We start from the raw sequence: 13,818 nt of genomic DNA on the forward strand, positions 1-13,818 counted from the left end.
GCCTGGGTGGCTCAGTCGGTTGAGCGTCCGACTTCGGCTCAGGTCACGATCTTGCGGTCCGTGAGTTGGAGCCCCACATCAGGCTCTGGGCTGACGGCTCAGAGCCTGGAGCCTGCTTTGGATTCTGTGTCTCCCTCTCTCTCTGCCCCTCCCCTGCTCGTTCTCGCTCTCTCAAAAAAAAAAAAAAAAAAAAAAAAGAGGAGCAGGAGACGAGGGCTGATTAGTTTTCCAGCAGAAAACTAACCAGTGAGACTGCAGAAATCACTGCTGTAATAGGAACAAAGAAGACTCTGCTCCATAAAAAATCAAGACTTTTCGTGAACATCCCGTATCGGGAATGTACCACATGCAGCAGCCATCCCTGGCCCAACAAAAACAGGAGGGTGTCATCGAGGCCCACTGCACCTCCAGGCCTGGCCCCGCTCCCGCAGCTTGCCCTGGAGACTGCCTAGGGGAGGGATGGCCTCTGGGGGGCTCGGGGGGCTGCCACTACCCACCCACCTCTTAGCACCTAGGAAAATACAACAACTCCTCTGAGCCCGTTTCTAAATTCCATGAGGGGACAGTGACCTCGACCTCGCAGAGCGGCCAGAAGGACTCAAGGAGGTTCCACGCAGAAGCCCTTCGCCAGCTGCCAGGCCCAACACCAGTGAGTCCCCTTCCCCCCACTGCCTCTAACCGCACAGGTGAAACAGGGACTAAGTTTTATCCCAAGAAAACCCAAAGGACGGAAATAAAGTCTCCGGGCAACGAGAAATCAACACACAGTAAAACAGAGGCAAGCAAGTATGGACTGTTCTGTTAGCCAACCCTATATAAACATGAGGCTGGAAGGAAAAAACAAGCCAGGGCCCCTGACAAAGGAGGTGCCTGCTAATTCCTCAGCTGCCGGGGAGCTAATATTTGGAAGCAGTCTGCGTGTGACCCGTGGGGACCGAATGTGCGTCCCATCTGCCACAGAGGAGTCTGGTCTGCTAATTAAAGTCCCCCTTCACACCCCATCGCCTCACCTCAGCGTCTCTCTCCTTTTCTCCCCTTGGAGCGGCAGAAAGTCCTCGGAGCTCTCCAGATGACACACTCTCATCAGGACATGCCATCTGAGATTTCTCCTCTTTAAGGCACTGAATTAAAGCTTCTTTGCTCTTCAAAGACAGCTTCAACTCCTCAATCAGTCTAAAAGCGAACAAAATTTAAATATTAATTCTAAGCTGTTCTCCTAGCTCAGTGGAGCAGGAGGAGGCAGGAAATGGGGCCAAACATCTTCAAAGTAGACATGTCCAATGACTGAACAGAAATGGAATCGCATTTTGCTGGTGGGAGAGTAAGGGCCAGAACGCGTGTGACATTAACTGTGCCCTCACCTCCAGCCTGGCCCCGGCAGATCCAACCTCTGAGCCACCAGACTAGGGTCTGATCAAGCCACACCCGTGCTCAGACTTTCGACAGCCCCCACCACCGATGGCAGCGGACTGCTCATGGTTTTTTTGTTTGTTTGTTTTGTTTTTGTTTTTTTTGGCCAACAATCCTCTCTACCAAAGAAATCAGGCACTGAAGCCTGAACAGACACGACCGATAAAGCAGAACTGAGCCGGCAAAAACAGACAATCTCTCTCCTCGGCCTCTCGGGGCAAAGTTTAAAATACACTGATGTTCAAGATAAAGGCCAAGCTCGTGAGCAAGGCATTCAAGGCCCCCAGCTCTTCGGGCCTAGAAGCTGAGAGGCCCCGCTGGCGGCTGCGGTCTCATCCCTCGCAGGAGGCCGCTGCCTGCTGCCTCACCGCCCAGCAGCCTCCCTTCCAGCTCTTTCCAGAGGCCAGGCTGTTTTGTGCCTCCAGACCTCCACTCACACCTGCCCCTCCACCTGGAATGCCCCTCTCGGTGCCATCCACATCTAATACACACCCAGCACCCGGCCAGTTACTCCAGGCGGTGCCTGTCCCCAAGGAACCCGTGCCGACCACACCCCGTGTCCCCCTCGGGTACAGCTGAACACCTGCTTGGGGCCACCACATTACGCTTCCCTGACCGTGGCCAAGTTATCCGACCTCTCTGAGTCCACATTTCCTCGCTACAAAACGGCTTTCACCTGCTCATGTGGATAAGCGATAAAATATTTGAAACAGCCCTACATACCTCCAGGCAGATAACACAACTCAACATAGGGCAGTTGCTATATTACTTTTTTTTTTTTTTTAACATCCAACAATTAGCATTCTCTCAGAAAACCCTCAGAAGGGCCTTTCCATATCTGAGCCTCGAAAGGAACGTGAATGGTAGGAAGACAGCAAGGTTTTTAGTCAGAGTCCGAGAGCGGGATGCCTGGGGGGTGGCTCGGTCAGTTAAGCATCGACTTCAGCTCAGGTCGTGATCTCACGGTTCATGGGTTCGGACCCCACATCGGGCTCTCTGCTATCAGCACAGAGCCCGCTTTTGATCCTCTGTCTCCCTCTCTCTGTCCTTCCCCCTTTCACACACTCTCTCTCAAAAAATAAATAAATACACATTTAAAAAAAACAAAAAACAAAGAAACAAGAGTCAGAGAGCTTCCCTGGCTCTCGGGGTGAAGGTAAAGGGTCAGTTGGCTAAAAGTAGTTAAAAGCAGCTGGCGAGGCACGGGGGCCGAGGTCCGAATGCTCGAGGCCTCCCCAAATTCCTATACTGTGCCGGTATTAGGAGGTGGGGCTTTGGCTGGAGATCAGGCCACGCGGGTGGAACTCAGGAACTGGACCAGTGTCTTACAAATGAGGCTCCAGAAAGATGCCTCAGACCCCCACCTCATGGGGATGCAGTGAGAAGTCTGCAGGCTGGAAGAGGGCTGTCACCTGACCATGTGGGCACCTGGTCTTCCAGCCTCCAGAGCTGTAAGAAATAAGTTTCTGTTGTTTGTAAGCTACCCAATCTGCGGTACTTTGTTATAGGGCCCCAAACAGGCTAAGACAATCAGGTATGGGGGGGGGGGGGAGGGGGGGTCCCGGGGCAGCACCAGGGCGATGCCTCCAAATCTTGGATGGAGGAGTAAGACTGCCCTCTAGGGGTTCTACTCTGAAATCACCATATAATCAATTGAAGAGGTAAAAAGTCACTGACTACATACTTGAAATTGGATGTGTTGTGTTGTATGTAACTTCTACTTAGATCGCCTTGATTTGTTTCAGTTACCTTGAAGCAAGTTCCAGAAGGCATGGGGCTGAGTGAGGCAGGCCTGTGGGGACTGTGGCCAAACTAGAGCACCAGGCCCACCTCCGAAAGCGGCCTAGATCCAGCAAGACCCAGGCCCAGGCTCACCACACCTTCCAGGTTTTCAAAGAAGCTGGAAATCCAGACTTTTACATGAAACTAGATTTTTTTTTAAATTCTAGCAATTAAGTCAAACTTCTTTTTTTTTTTTTTTTTTAATTTTTTTTTTTTCCAACGTTTATTTATTTTTGGGACAGAGAGACACAGAGCATGAGCGGGGGAGGGGCAGAGAGAGAGGGAGACACAGAATCGGAAACAGGCTCCAGGCTCCGAGCCATCAGCCCAGAGCCCGACGCGGGGCTCGAACTCCCGGACCGCGAGATCGTGACCTGGCTGAAGTCGGACGCTTAACCGACTGCGCCACCCAGGCGCCCCTTAAGTCAAACTTCTAAAAGCACTGCATAGGCCAAACAAAACATATCTGTTGGCCACATCTGACCTGCAGGGTACCTCCCTGTCAGCTGCCTTACGGACACAGATCACAGGAAATAGAGTAGCTAAAGCACGCACCTTTCAAAAGGGTGGAGGAAGCCAGAAAGACCTCAGCAGTGCCCATCCAAGCAAGGGCCCTGCCCTGTCACAGGGCCACCTGGATGGCACATCTAGATCCATCTCACCAGGGCAGGCCCAAGGACACCTGTCCCAGGTCTGTGCTTAGCAACTCACCTCCTGACCTCCTGCCTTCAGGGAGGAACATAGTGATGCCGGTCCCAGGACAGACGCACCGCAGAGAGGGCCACACCCCAAGTAGGCAGCATCTGGTCGCTGCTCTGGCCTTGGGGAGTGTGGCTGGGGCACATCCACTCCTGAGAGAGAGCCGCTCTGGCAGTACCAACAAAGCAGGGTTCTGTGCCTGCCACGCCAGGCCTACGGGAAACCCCAAGGAGGCGCAGCCTTCGGCAAAGCCCTGACCTGACCACCCACACGTGGAGACCCCCCCGCCATCCGCACCGCTTTAAGTACTCAGTGAGCCTCAACCCTCCCCAAACTTTTTGCTCCGAGAAGATGAGTAGCCACACTTCTGGGCATATGTCACCAGAGACCACTTTCTTCTGTGATTCGCTCGACACATGCCGGGCTCCACGCCTCGCATGAGTCTACTTCAGTGGCCGCCCGCCTCACCCACCTCCTCGCGCTCCTCCTCTGATAAGCCTTCTCTGCCCCGAGTCCAAACGCAGCTGACCACTGCTTTGTTTCTGTCACAGCACAGAACCCTGAACTTACTTCTAACGCCAATCACGACGCTTTTTTTTTTTTTTTTTTTTGGACATCTGTCCCCTCCCCCACACCAGGAGCACCATAGAAGGAGGGCAGGGCTCCCGTCTCCATTCCTGGCACCTAACCCAAGGCCCTGTTTAGTAGCTGCTCAGTGAATTTACCTAGATCTCCTTTAATCTCGCCTTAATCCATCTGGCCAAGCACCTTCTAGACTCTACTCTTGCTTGGATGCCCACAATCCCTCAACCCAACATGTCCCAACTGAAAGCTTATCTTCCCACTCCCTCCACCCAAAAACATCTGTTCTTTCTCCCTTTCTTTCCCCAAACTCGGCAAACCGCACCACCATCCCACAGTTGTTCGTGCTCAAAACCTGGGTGAGGAGGTATCTTGGCAGCCTTGTCCCTCATCCCCAAACCCATCAATGATCAAGCCCTTCAAGCCATCGTGCCAATTCTACCATCTAAATATCTCTGCCTGGGGGCACCTGGGTGGCTGGGTCAGTTGAGCGTCCTTTGGCTCAGGTCATGATCCCAGGTTCATGGGATCAAGCCCCGCATCAGGCTCCACACCGAGTGGAGCCTGCTTGGATTCTCTCTCTCCCCCTCTGCCCCTCTCCCCCACATGCGTGTTCTCTCTCTCTCTCTCTCAAAATGAAATCAAAGAAAGAAAGAAATATCTCTGCCCGTTCTTCTCCACCCAGTTCTTTCACCTCAATCCTGGTGACCGTGATCTTGTGTCTGGACTTCTGCATCATCCTGAGAAGGAATCTGCCCACCCAGCCCCACCACCAACTCATCCGCCAGGTTCAGCCAGAAGGATCGTGTTATATTACAGGCTGACCCTGACACTACCCTACTCCCAATCTTAATTCATCAGCAGCTCGTCACGTGCCCTGAGGACAAAACCCAAACTGTTCAACAAAGCCCACATGATCTGGCCAGCCTCCCTCTCCTCATCTCTTCCCACCTCCCTTCCAGAACACAACTGTCCAGCCATGCTATACTTCTGACAGTTCCTGGGTCGAGCTCTGTGCCCTTTGGCCTCTGAACTTCCACTCATGTGGTTCTCAGGACCTGCAACACCCTTTCTTCCTCCAAGTAATTCCTCCTTTATCCTTGTACTTCCTCTGGGAAGCCTTTCCTAATCCCTCTAAATAGAATTAGAAAGATGTAATGTTAACCCAGCATTTATCCATCTGGCCCTGGTCACTCTGTTCCTGCCCTCCAGCCCTCCCACCCAGCTAGGTGACGAGGTTCCTTGGGACAGGCACCCAGCCTGTACCACTCACCCCTACACTCGACCCACCACTTACTGAACACAAGATGCTCAGGAAGTATTTGAACAAAGGGCGTGATGATCCAACAGACCAACGAACTGGCTGCTGAGCCTCTGCTGGGGCCCTGGCAGGACCCCTCCAACCAGCTCTCCCCCTCTACCTCTCCTCAAACCCACCCCCAGAGCTCGCCCCTCTTCCCCTGCACCCGCACCAGGAATTCTGCCTTTTCTTCTTTGGTGGCTGCCTCCCACACATTCTAGTCTCTTCCCTGAGCCCCCTATTTCCAATTTAACTGTTGGAGACCTGCAGGTCCCCCAGGAAAGGCAAACCTATAAACCTTCTAAGGGCTTCACTGCTCATCAGCTGGGAGAGATGCAAGGGAACGTATAAATAACTTGTATGGAAAAGGATTCCAGACTCTGTCACAGTACGGTGGCCCCAGTCTCCACCTCTCTCAGGTGGTGCCTGGAAGAAGGGGAAGGGGAAGCCCAGCAAAACACCACCCGTCCAAGGAAGCTTCTCCTCCTAGCCGTGCAATCGAGAGAAACACTCATTCACTCAGCCCTGACGGCCTACATCTCCTAGAGAACTCTGTTTCCTGGCTCATCCTGAGATTCATCCCAAACTTCCGTTTTCCAGATCAAAGCTAAGAAGAGGTTACATAAATGCTAGCTCCCCCAAGCACGGACTAAATGGAAGCCATGGGCTCCCCCTGAGAGTCTACTCACTCCTCTTTCACAGAAAATCCTAAAACATTTGCTCATCTCATTTCCCAACCCATCATGCAAACACGTTGCAGACCCAAATCTCAAAAGGTGGTATGGAGACAGAAAGGGAAGCAAACAGCAGTCGGGGAACCACGGCAACCAGGCACCAGAACCTCAACAACGTGGGGGGCCGGTCAATCGGGCAACACACCCCCCAAAAAAGGAACCATAGTCAGTTTCCTCTATTTAAGGAAGTAGGCGAATAGATCATTTGCCTCAGAACAATTTCTGTCAAATTCCAGGCAAGCTTGGCTCTTCAATGGATAGATCACAGGTTAGCCAGAAGTTTCACCTGTATTTACTTTACTCAACTTTCCACCTAGTGACCGCCAAAGCAAGGCAAGAGTAAAATGTAAGGTTCGTGATAAAGAAGAAAACCTCAACTCTCTCCTGACTAGTTTTGATCAAAAGTCTGGTTGCAAGGTATGAGCATCAAAGACTGCCTACAGATCCTCCAGTCTGTCCGTTTCTCTGGCCTACGTAGCACTCATTTTATTCCTGGACCGTCACAGGGCCCTGTGCTTGGTCTACACTGCTTCGGCCCCCTGCACTGTATGAATCTGGGCCCGCGGCCTGCATTAAAAGACACGATGATAAACAGGGTCACACAACACTCACTAGCATCTATTGTGGGGATACAATCACTTACCGTTCCCTCTGGGCAGATCCACAAGAGAAATTTCTCCCTGACAATGTCAAGTAAAACTGGGCTCCTCCAGAGTTGCTGACTCATTTTCTCTTGTGAGCAATGTGAATCTTAGGTCCATCAAGAAAGCTGTTCTCTTCTTCCTTCGGCTACCGGGAAGCTTACAGCCAAAACTGAATGCTAAAGGTAGTATCTGGGAACTTTTCAGCAGGAGTTTCTATCTCTCATTCTATCCCTGTCCTCACAGCACTACCCTCGCCATTTTCCTGTCACCCTGAGGTTACCCTAGGTTTTTTCACTGTGGGGGAACAAGGAGAGAAAGGGGGGATAAAAGGGTAGGCAGGGAACAACCCTCTGGCCATGCTGCCCGACAGACGAATGTCAGTGCGTGGCAGAGACAAGAGCCAGACCTGTCTTTCTGCTCCAGGACCACAGTCATGTCCAAGGCCCCCTCGTGCCTCTTCTTCATCTCCGAGAGCTTGTTTTCCAGGCTCAACCGAAGAGCCTTCTCTGTCTCTGTCCCCGCAAAGGCCTTTTCCAGTTCTGCCTGGGCGGCTTTCACATCCTAGAGTTAAATGAAATGCATTTGATGCAATTTTTCAATACAATTGGGAACATTTTGAAAGGAAATTGGATTAAAATATAAATATTTATGACTTTTTCTCCGGCACATTTCCCCTCCCTGCATTGTACTATACATGGGGAGAATCAGTAATAAATACATTTGCCAGCCATTTTCTCCCTCTTGTATCCTGAAGAGTAATAGGCATTTCCAATGGAAAAGACTCAAGTCTACAAAAACTGTATTTTTGGGTTTGAAGAATCGGATCAATATTTACAGCTTCAGTGAGAACAAGGAGAAATGTGCCTCTCAATACCTAAACACACATAAATTCCAGAGTCCCCAGAATCTCCATACAAATTCATCCCACACCCCACCGCCCCCTCACTATTTCTTTTAAGATAATGACTACACGATTCTCAAATGCATTTTCTGAATCTCCAAGGTGATGTGGGTGCTGAAGGACTACGTTCTTCCTGAGAGCTCCGAGAGGCCAACAGGGGAAGGATCTAAATCACAGAGGCAGGGCCCGTGTTGGGGAAAAGGGCCCTGGTGCTCAGCAAAGTGTCCTGGGGAGACATCTGGATCTCCCAGTGCCAACCGTCTCTGGTTACATCACAAAGATAAAAGTCAAATCAAACTGGGTTCAAAACCCAGCTCTCCTACTTCTTTGCTGTGGGACACTGGGTAGCCACTTAGCCTCTCTGAGCCCCAGCTTATCTGTGAAACAGGGACCACCACCACCCCATCAAAGGGTTGCTGTGTGACTGTCAAATGCCTGCTGCATCACAGGAGGCTCAAGAAAACAAAACGAAACGAAACGAAACAAAAGCACTGGCTGCTTCTTCCCTGCCCTTCGGTCCACAGGGGCTACTGTGAACACTGGGAACGGAAAGCCCACTACGAGCTGCAAGCATAGTGACCCGTGCGTCTTTCTGTGTCCAGCAGGCTTTGTGCTGCGTTCCTCCTCATATCCAAGAAGAGTCAGGGTTTCAGGGGGAGAAAGTGAGATGACACGACAGACCTCAAAGACCAAGAATTGAGTGACGAGTGTCACTTCGTACTAGCTTAATACGGAGGGAAACTTTCAACGTCTAGGAGCCAGGATTTTTTAGCCGAGACACATGCTGCTTCCCATCAAGGGCACAGCAAGCGCCTGGGAACAAGCAGGAGGAGGAGCTACACTCAGTGCCTCCCGGGAAAGGGCACTCAGTGAGCACTGGGGTGACAGGGGGTGGAGGCCGGGACCAGACACAGGGCTGCCCGGGCACCCGAGGGCCTGCGAATCGGAATCTGCTTCCAGGCTCAGCGCATGTTAGGGGAGTCCTTGCCCTCTCTGGGCCTCAGTTTCCTCCTCTGGAAAAATAAAGAGACTAAACGAGGTAAGAAGGGCGGTGTTGCATCAAGAATGCAGGCTTTGAAGTCAGCAGTCGTAAAATGGAATCCAGGATCAAACTTAGACTCGTTAGTCTTTCTGTACTCCGGCGTCCTCGTCTGTAAGCATCAAGACGACAACCAGGACGCAGGGTGTACCAGGCGCCTGGGACAGGGCTGGAACCCGTGAGATGCTGAATAAGGGTGGCTCTCATTTCTGCTGCAAGTCTGCAAGTTTGTGAAAGAGGGAACAAAATTCTGCTCCCTCCACTATTAACCCACTGCAAGAACACATCCTCCTCGGGGCCTCCAGACTTGCCTCTTCTAGATGGAATATTCTCTCGTTCAGGAGCTCTTCGACCTGCCGCACCTTCTTCTGGGCATCTTCTGTCACCCGCTGCACTTCGGAGCCACCCCCTTCAGCCAGGCTCTCAACTGCTTTACTGCAAAAAGAGGCAAAAGTGTAAAATCCATGTGGGGACAGTCAAAGGGTGGTTTCAGTGGCCCCAAAGAGACAAGGAATATTTGTTAGTCATTTCTCCCACAGACCTGTGCTGGAGTTTTGTGGTTGTTGTTTTCAATTTTTATTTTTATTTATTTTTTGAGAGAGAGAGAGAGAAATCAAGTGGAGAGGGGGCAGAGGGAGAGAGAAGGAATCTTAAGCAGACTCCACACTTAGCGTGGAGCCTGACGTGGGGCTTGATCCCACGACCCTGGGATCATGACCTGAGCCGAAACCAAGAGTCAGATGCTCAACCAACTGAGTCACCTGGTGCCCCTTTTTTTAAATTAATATTTGTAATTCAAATACACAGTGAAGTACATGAATGTATCAAAATCAGTCAACATGTACACCTTGAACTTACATGGTATATGTCAATCATACCTCTATGTAAAATACATACATATAAACACAAATTAAGAAAGAAGTAAGAATCATCTATAATCTTATCAGCCAGAAAAACTAAGTTAACATTTTAGCATGTAGCCTTTCAGACACTTTCTACAAAAACAGAACCAACCATACAATATATATCCATGATCTGACTTTACTACTTACTACACCATAAACATCCTTCTGTGTCAATAAACATAAATCTCTACCATTGTTAAAGGCTACATATTAATTCACTGGATGAAATATACTAGAGTGTATTAAATCAATCCCCTATTTTTTTATCGAAGTAGAGCCGACACACATCAATCCCCTCATGTAAAAATATTTAGATGATTTCTGATTTTACACATTTGTCTGAAAACACTTCTAAAGCTCTGAGGACAGTGCAAATAAAGACTTTATTCATATCTTGAGTACAAAGTACTCCAATACATGTTAGTGTTGTTATCATCTTAAAAGCAACATTATAATAAGAGCATCCTTGCATATATACGACCCGGTGATCTCCCAGGGTCTGTTTCCACAGAGGGAATTACCGGGTCAAAGGGTAAGCACACTTGTAAGACTCTTGACAGCCACTGCCGACTCTCCCACCAGGAAACTTCCGGCAAAGTACACCTCCACCAGCGGTAGGAGAGGGGGAGAGCTGGTCCGACGAACCAACGCGCAAAGGAACAGCACACGACGGAAAGAAATCTGAGGGATCGAGGGCTTTTCTACAGCGTCTTTTGCCAACTGGAGGGAAGAGCATTTTAAACACAGCGTGCCCCACCTGTGAGCCCCAGCCACCACTCCGGGCGTGAGGCCAGGAGGCTGCGCAGGCAGCCCACGCTCCGTCAAGTGCGGAGTTCACGCTGCTGGGCAGCACGGAATGTTAGCCGTCCAGTGGGCCAGGACCGGTGGGGATGGCGCACCAAAGCCTGACACAGGACCCCAACGCCTCACGCCTCTCATCGGGGTTCTCCTCAAAAGAAAAACCGTCAGATACGACCTTGTGGGACATTTACTTGGAGCGCATCTCCGCAGATTTCTAAACGACTGCAGGTTGGCAGAAGGCAGAATCATAAAGGAAACGGCTCCACCTAAAGCTGGCTTCTCAGAAAAACTGCAACAGAACAAATTTATTCACCGCCAGCCTCCCGTGCCCTACTTTAGGGGGCATATGAAATGTTCCCAACCAAGTGCCATGTGATCAGACGCTCACATGCACGGGCCATGTGAATTTTTGACTGAGAACAATGGAAAGTCAAGAGGGCCATACTTGCCGTCCAAGCATCAAACAGGAGCTGCCTGTGAATAAAGACTTTATTCATATCTTGCTTCCTTTCGCCAACAGGCCTTCAGAAGGCCCCAGTGTCATGACATCATTTTAATGGAATTCAACGTTCAACTGCAAGAACGAACATGGACTCTGAAGCCTGAACAGATCTGCTTCCAAATTTACATTCTCTCATGTCCTCAATGTGACTCTGGGCAAATCGCCCCTTACGCCTCAGGTTCCTCACTTGAAAAGTGACACGCTTGCCTCTTAGAACGAACGTGCTAACACGTGTGGTGGCCGCGGCACGGCGCCCTTCCCCTCCCCCCCCCCCCCGCATCTGAGCGCCACCTGCTGGCCCTGTGGCCACCACAGCGCCGCCCCTGCTGAGATGCCAGGAGAGGCCTCCGTCTACCCCTCTGAGCTGAGACAGGTCATTCTCTGGCCAGAACCGGGGCCGCCACTGCCACTTCCCCTCCAATGCCATGATGTGTGCGGCCCCGGCTTCCTCGGCCCATTTCTCCATCAGTGACGTCTGGAGTTCCCCGCGATTCGGTCGTTTCTGTCGTTCCTCAGAAGGCACGGCACACGGCTGATACCACACGCAAGGCTAGAGGCTCTTCCTCCTGAGCCGCAGATACGGGATTTTTCCAGTCCTGAATTCCCACTAACCACCAGCAGTGTTTTAGCCCTGGGCTTCACAGAGCCCCCTCTAGGGAATGGTGTCCCCCCCCCCCTGCCCCCCCACCCAGAGAGGGCAAACACGTTGTCTCCCTCCCATCCGCCCACAACGAACCTCGGTGTTTTATAGTCAGAATCGTATACACTGGCAAGAGGCAGACTACAGTTTCTAACAAGTGCTGGTATTATTCAGTTTGTTTGCATTTTAGTTACACCAATAAAATATATCCCCAATAATAAATGTTCCAACTTTTCATTTATCATCTTTGTATTTTACAGTTACTGTAGCAATAAAATTTATACTCGGCAGTATGGTGCAATTTTCCTCTACTAATGGAATTATTATTTTTGTTTGTGCTTTAAAGCTACAGAGATAAAATTTACTCCCGACAATATGTCTACCTTTGTTTTTAATGTCCCCTTACTGTAACTGATAAGTACAACAATGGAGACCCAGCACACATACGTGTTCCCCACCCCCCACCCCCCCCTCCAGCAAGGCAGAGCAGGCTCCAGAGCCAGACGGGCCCAGGATCTGTCACCCACCTGGGCCGGCCCCCCAACTCCTCCGGGCCCCAGTTTCCCCCGCACTCAGATGAGAATGCCGGCCGCCTCACATCACTGTTGTGAAACTGATAAAGCCATAAAGCAGGTCAAGTGCCAGACACAGGGTCTGGGGCAAAGTAGAATAAATGGCAGTCCGCTCCCCCTACCCTGTCTCTCCTTATAGAATCTGGGCCAACAGACGAGACGGAGAGCAAGACCTAAGGCGAAGAAAGGTGGGGACAAAGTGATCTACACCAGCATTCCACCCGATACAAAAGAGAACCTTCTATAAATATCGCCCCTGCTACCCTTTTTAACCATCACCCTTTCCTCTTGATTCTTTCCATTCTGATTATAGTTCTGGAGAAAAAGCAGGTGCTTTTCCTGTGACAGGTCCCCTATCTCCTGCCCAACCCCCACCAAAAAAAAAAAAAAAAAAAAAAAAAAAAAAAACCACCGTAAAAGTGAAAAAGGGAGTTGAGGGCATTAACAAAGGTATTTTTTCCGTCACCAAGAATGTACCTACACACGCCTGTAGGTGCTGGGCAGTTGGGGGCAGGGAAAGGCACACTTAGCAGGGATGCGACAGACACCGTGCGGGTCCTACAGCACACAGCACGCACAAGGGGCCCACCGAGTAGGAACGGCGGAGGTGCCCCACGCTGCGCTGAAGGAGAAGAGGCTCTTGGCCTTAGAAGAGGTGCAGTCGTGTTGGAGAAACAAGAATCACACACGTGAAAATGAAAAAGAGCGTACGAGGGGCGCCTGGGTGGCTCACTCAGTTAAGGGTCTGACTCTTGGTTTCAGTTCAGGTCATGATCTCACGGTGCATGGTTTGAGCCCCACATTGGGCCCCAGGCTGACAGCGCGGAACCTGTTGGGATGCTCTCTCTGTTCCTCCCCCGCTCATGCTCGCTCTCTCTCTCTCAAAATACATAAATAAATACACTTTTAAAAAAAAAAGGTTCACGGAAAAAAAGAGAAAAAAGCATAGGAAATCAGGGCTGGACCCAAAGTCAGGGACCTGCGTTCTCATCCTGGCTCCAATCATCCCGCCTGAGTGGTGCTGGTCACAGTCCTTCCCTTCTCCAGGCCTAAACTCCCCCCTGTCCACAAGGAGGCTTTCCTCGAGATTTGCCTGGCTCCCAGGAGAACGATGGCATCCAAACGGATGCAAATGGGTCTTATAAACTATAAAGTGCCGGCACACACGCGGGAGTGTGATTCCCTGCCAGGGAAGCTTGTGAAGGGCTGGAAACGTGGGCTACAGGCAGCCAGGCGGGGCTCACCCCGAGCCGCGGTGTCAGCTAGGCGACCGGAAAAGCAGAAGGGGCCGCCAGGGCCAAGCCAGA

General features: G+C 50.9%; 1 protein-coding gene across 6 annotated transcripts in view; it reads right to left on the reverse strand.

The window, feature by feature from the left end:
* CDK5RAP2 (CDK5 regulatory subunit associated protein 2) overlaps positions 1-13,818 on the reverse strand; it is a 172,390-nt gene that overhangs the window by 124,026 nt on the left and 34,546 nt on the right. For all 6 annotated transcript variants that reach the window (XM_043566251.1, XM_043566256.1, XM_043566252.1 and 3 more), the window contains exons 6-8: positions 9,403-9,526; positions 7,558-7,712; positions 1,011-1,173 (exon numbers count right to left, since the gene is read on the reverse strand). In XM_043566251.1, coding sequence (XP_043422186.1) covers positions 1,011-1,173; positions 7,558-7,712; positions 9,403-9,526 — 442 coding nt within the window. The remainder of the gene's footprint in view (positions 1-1,010; positions 1,174-7,557; positions 7,713-9,402; positions 9,527-13,818) is intronic.

This window comes from Prionailurus bengalensis, chromosome D4 (assembly GCF_016509475.1).
Source record: "Prionailurus bengalensis isolate Pbe53 chromosome D4, Fcat_Pben_1.1_paternal_pri, whole genome shotgun sequence".
NCBI classification, from domain to species: Eukaryota; Metazoa; Chordata; class Mammalia; order Carnivora; family Felidae; genus Prionailurus; species Prionailurus bengalensis.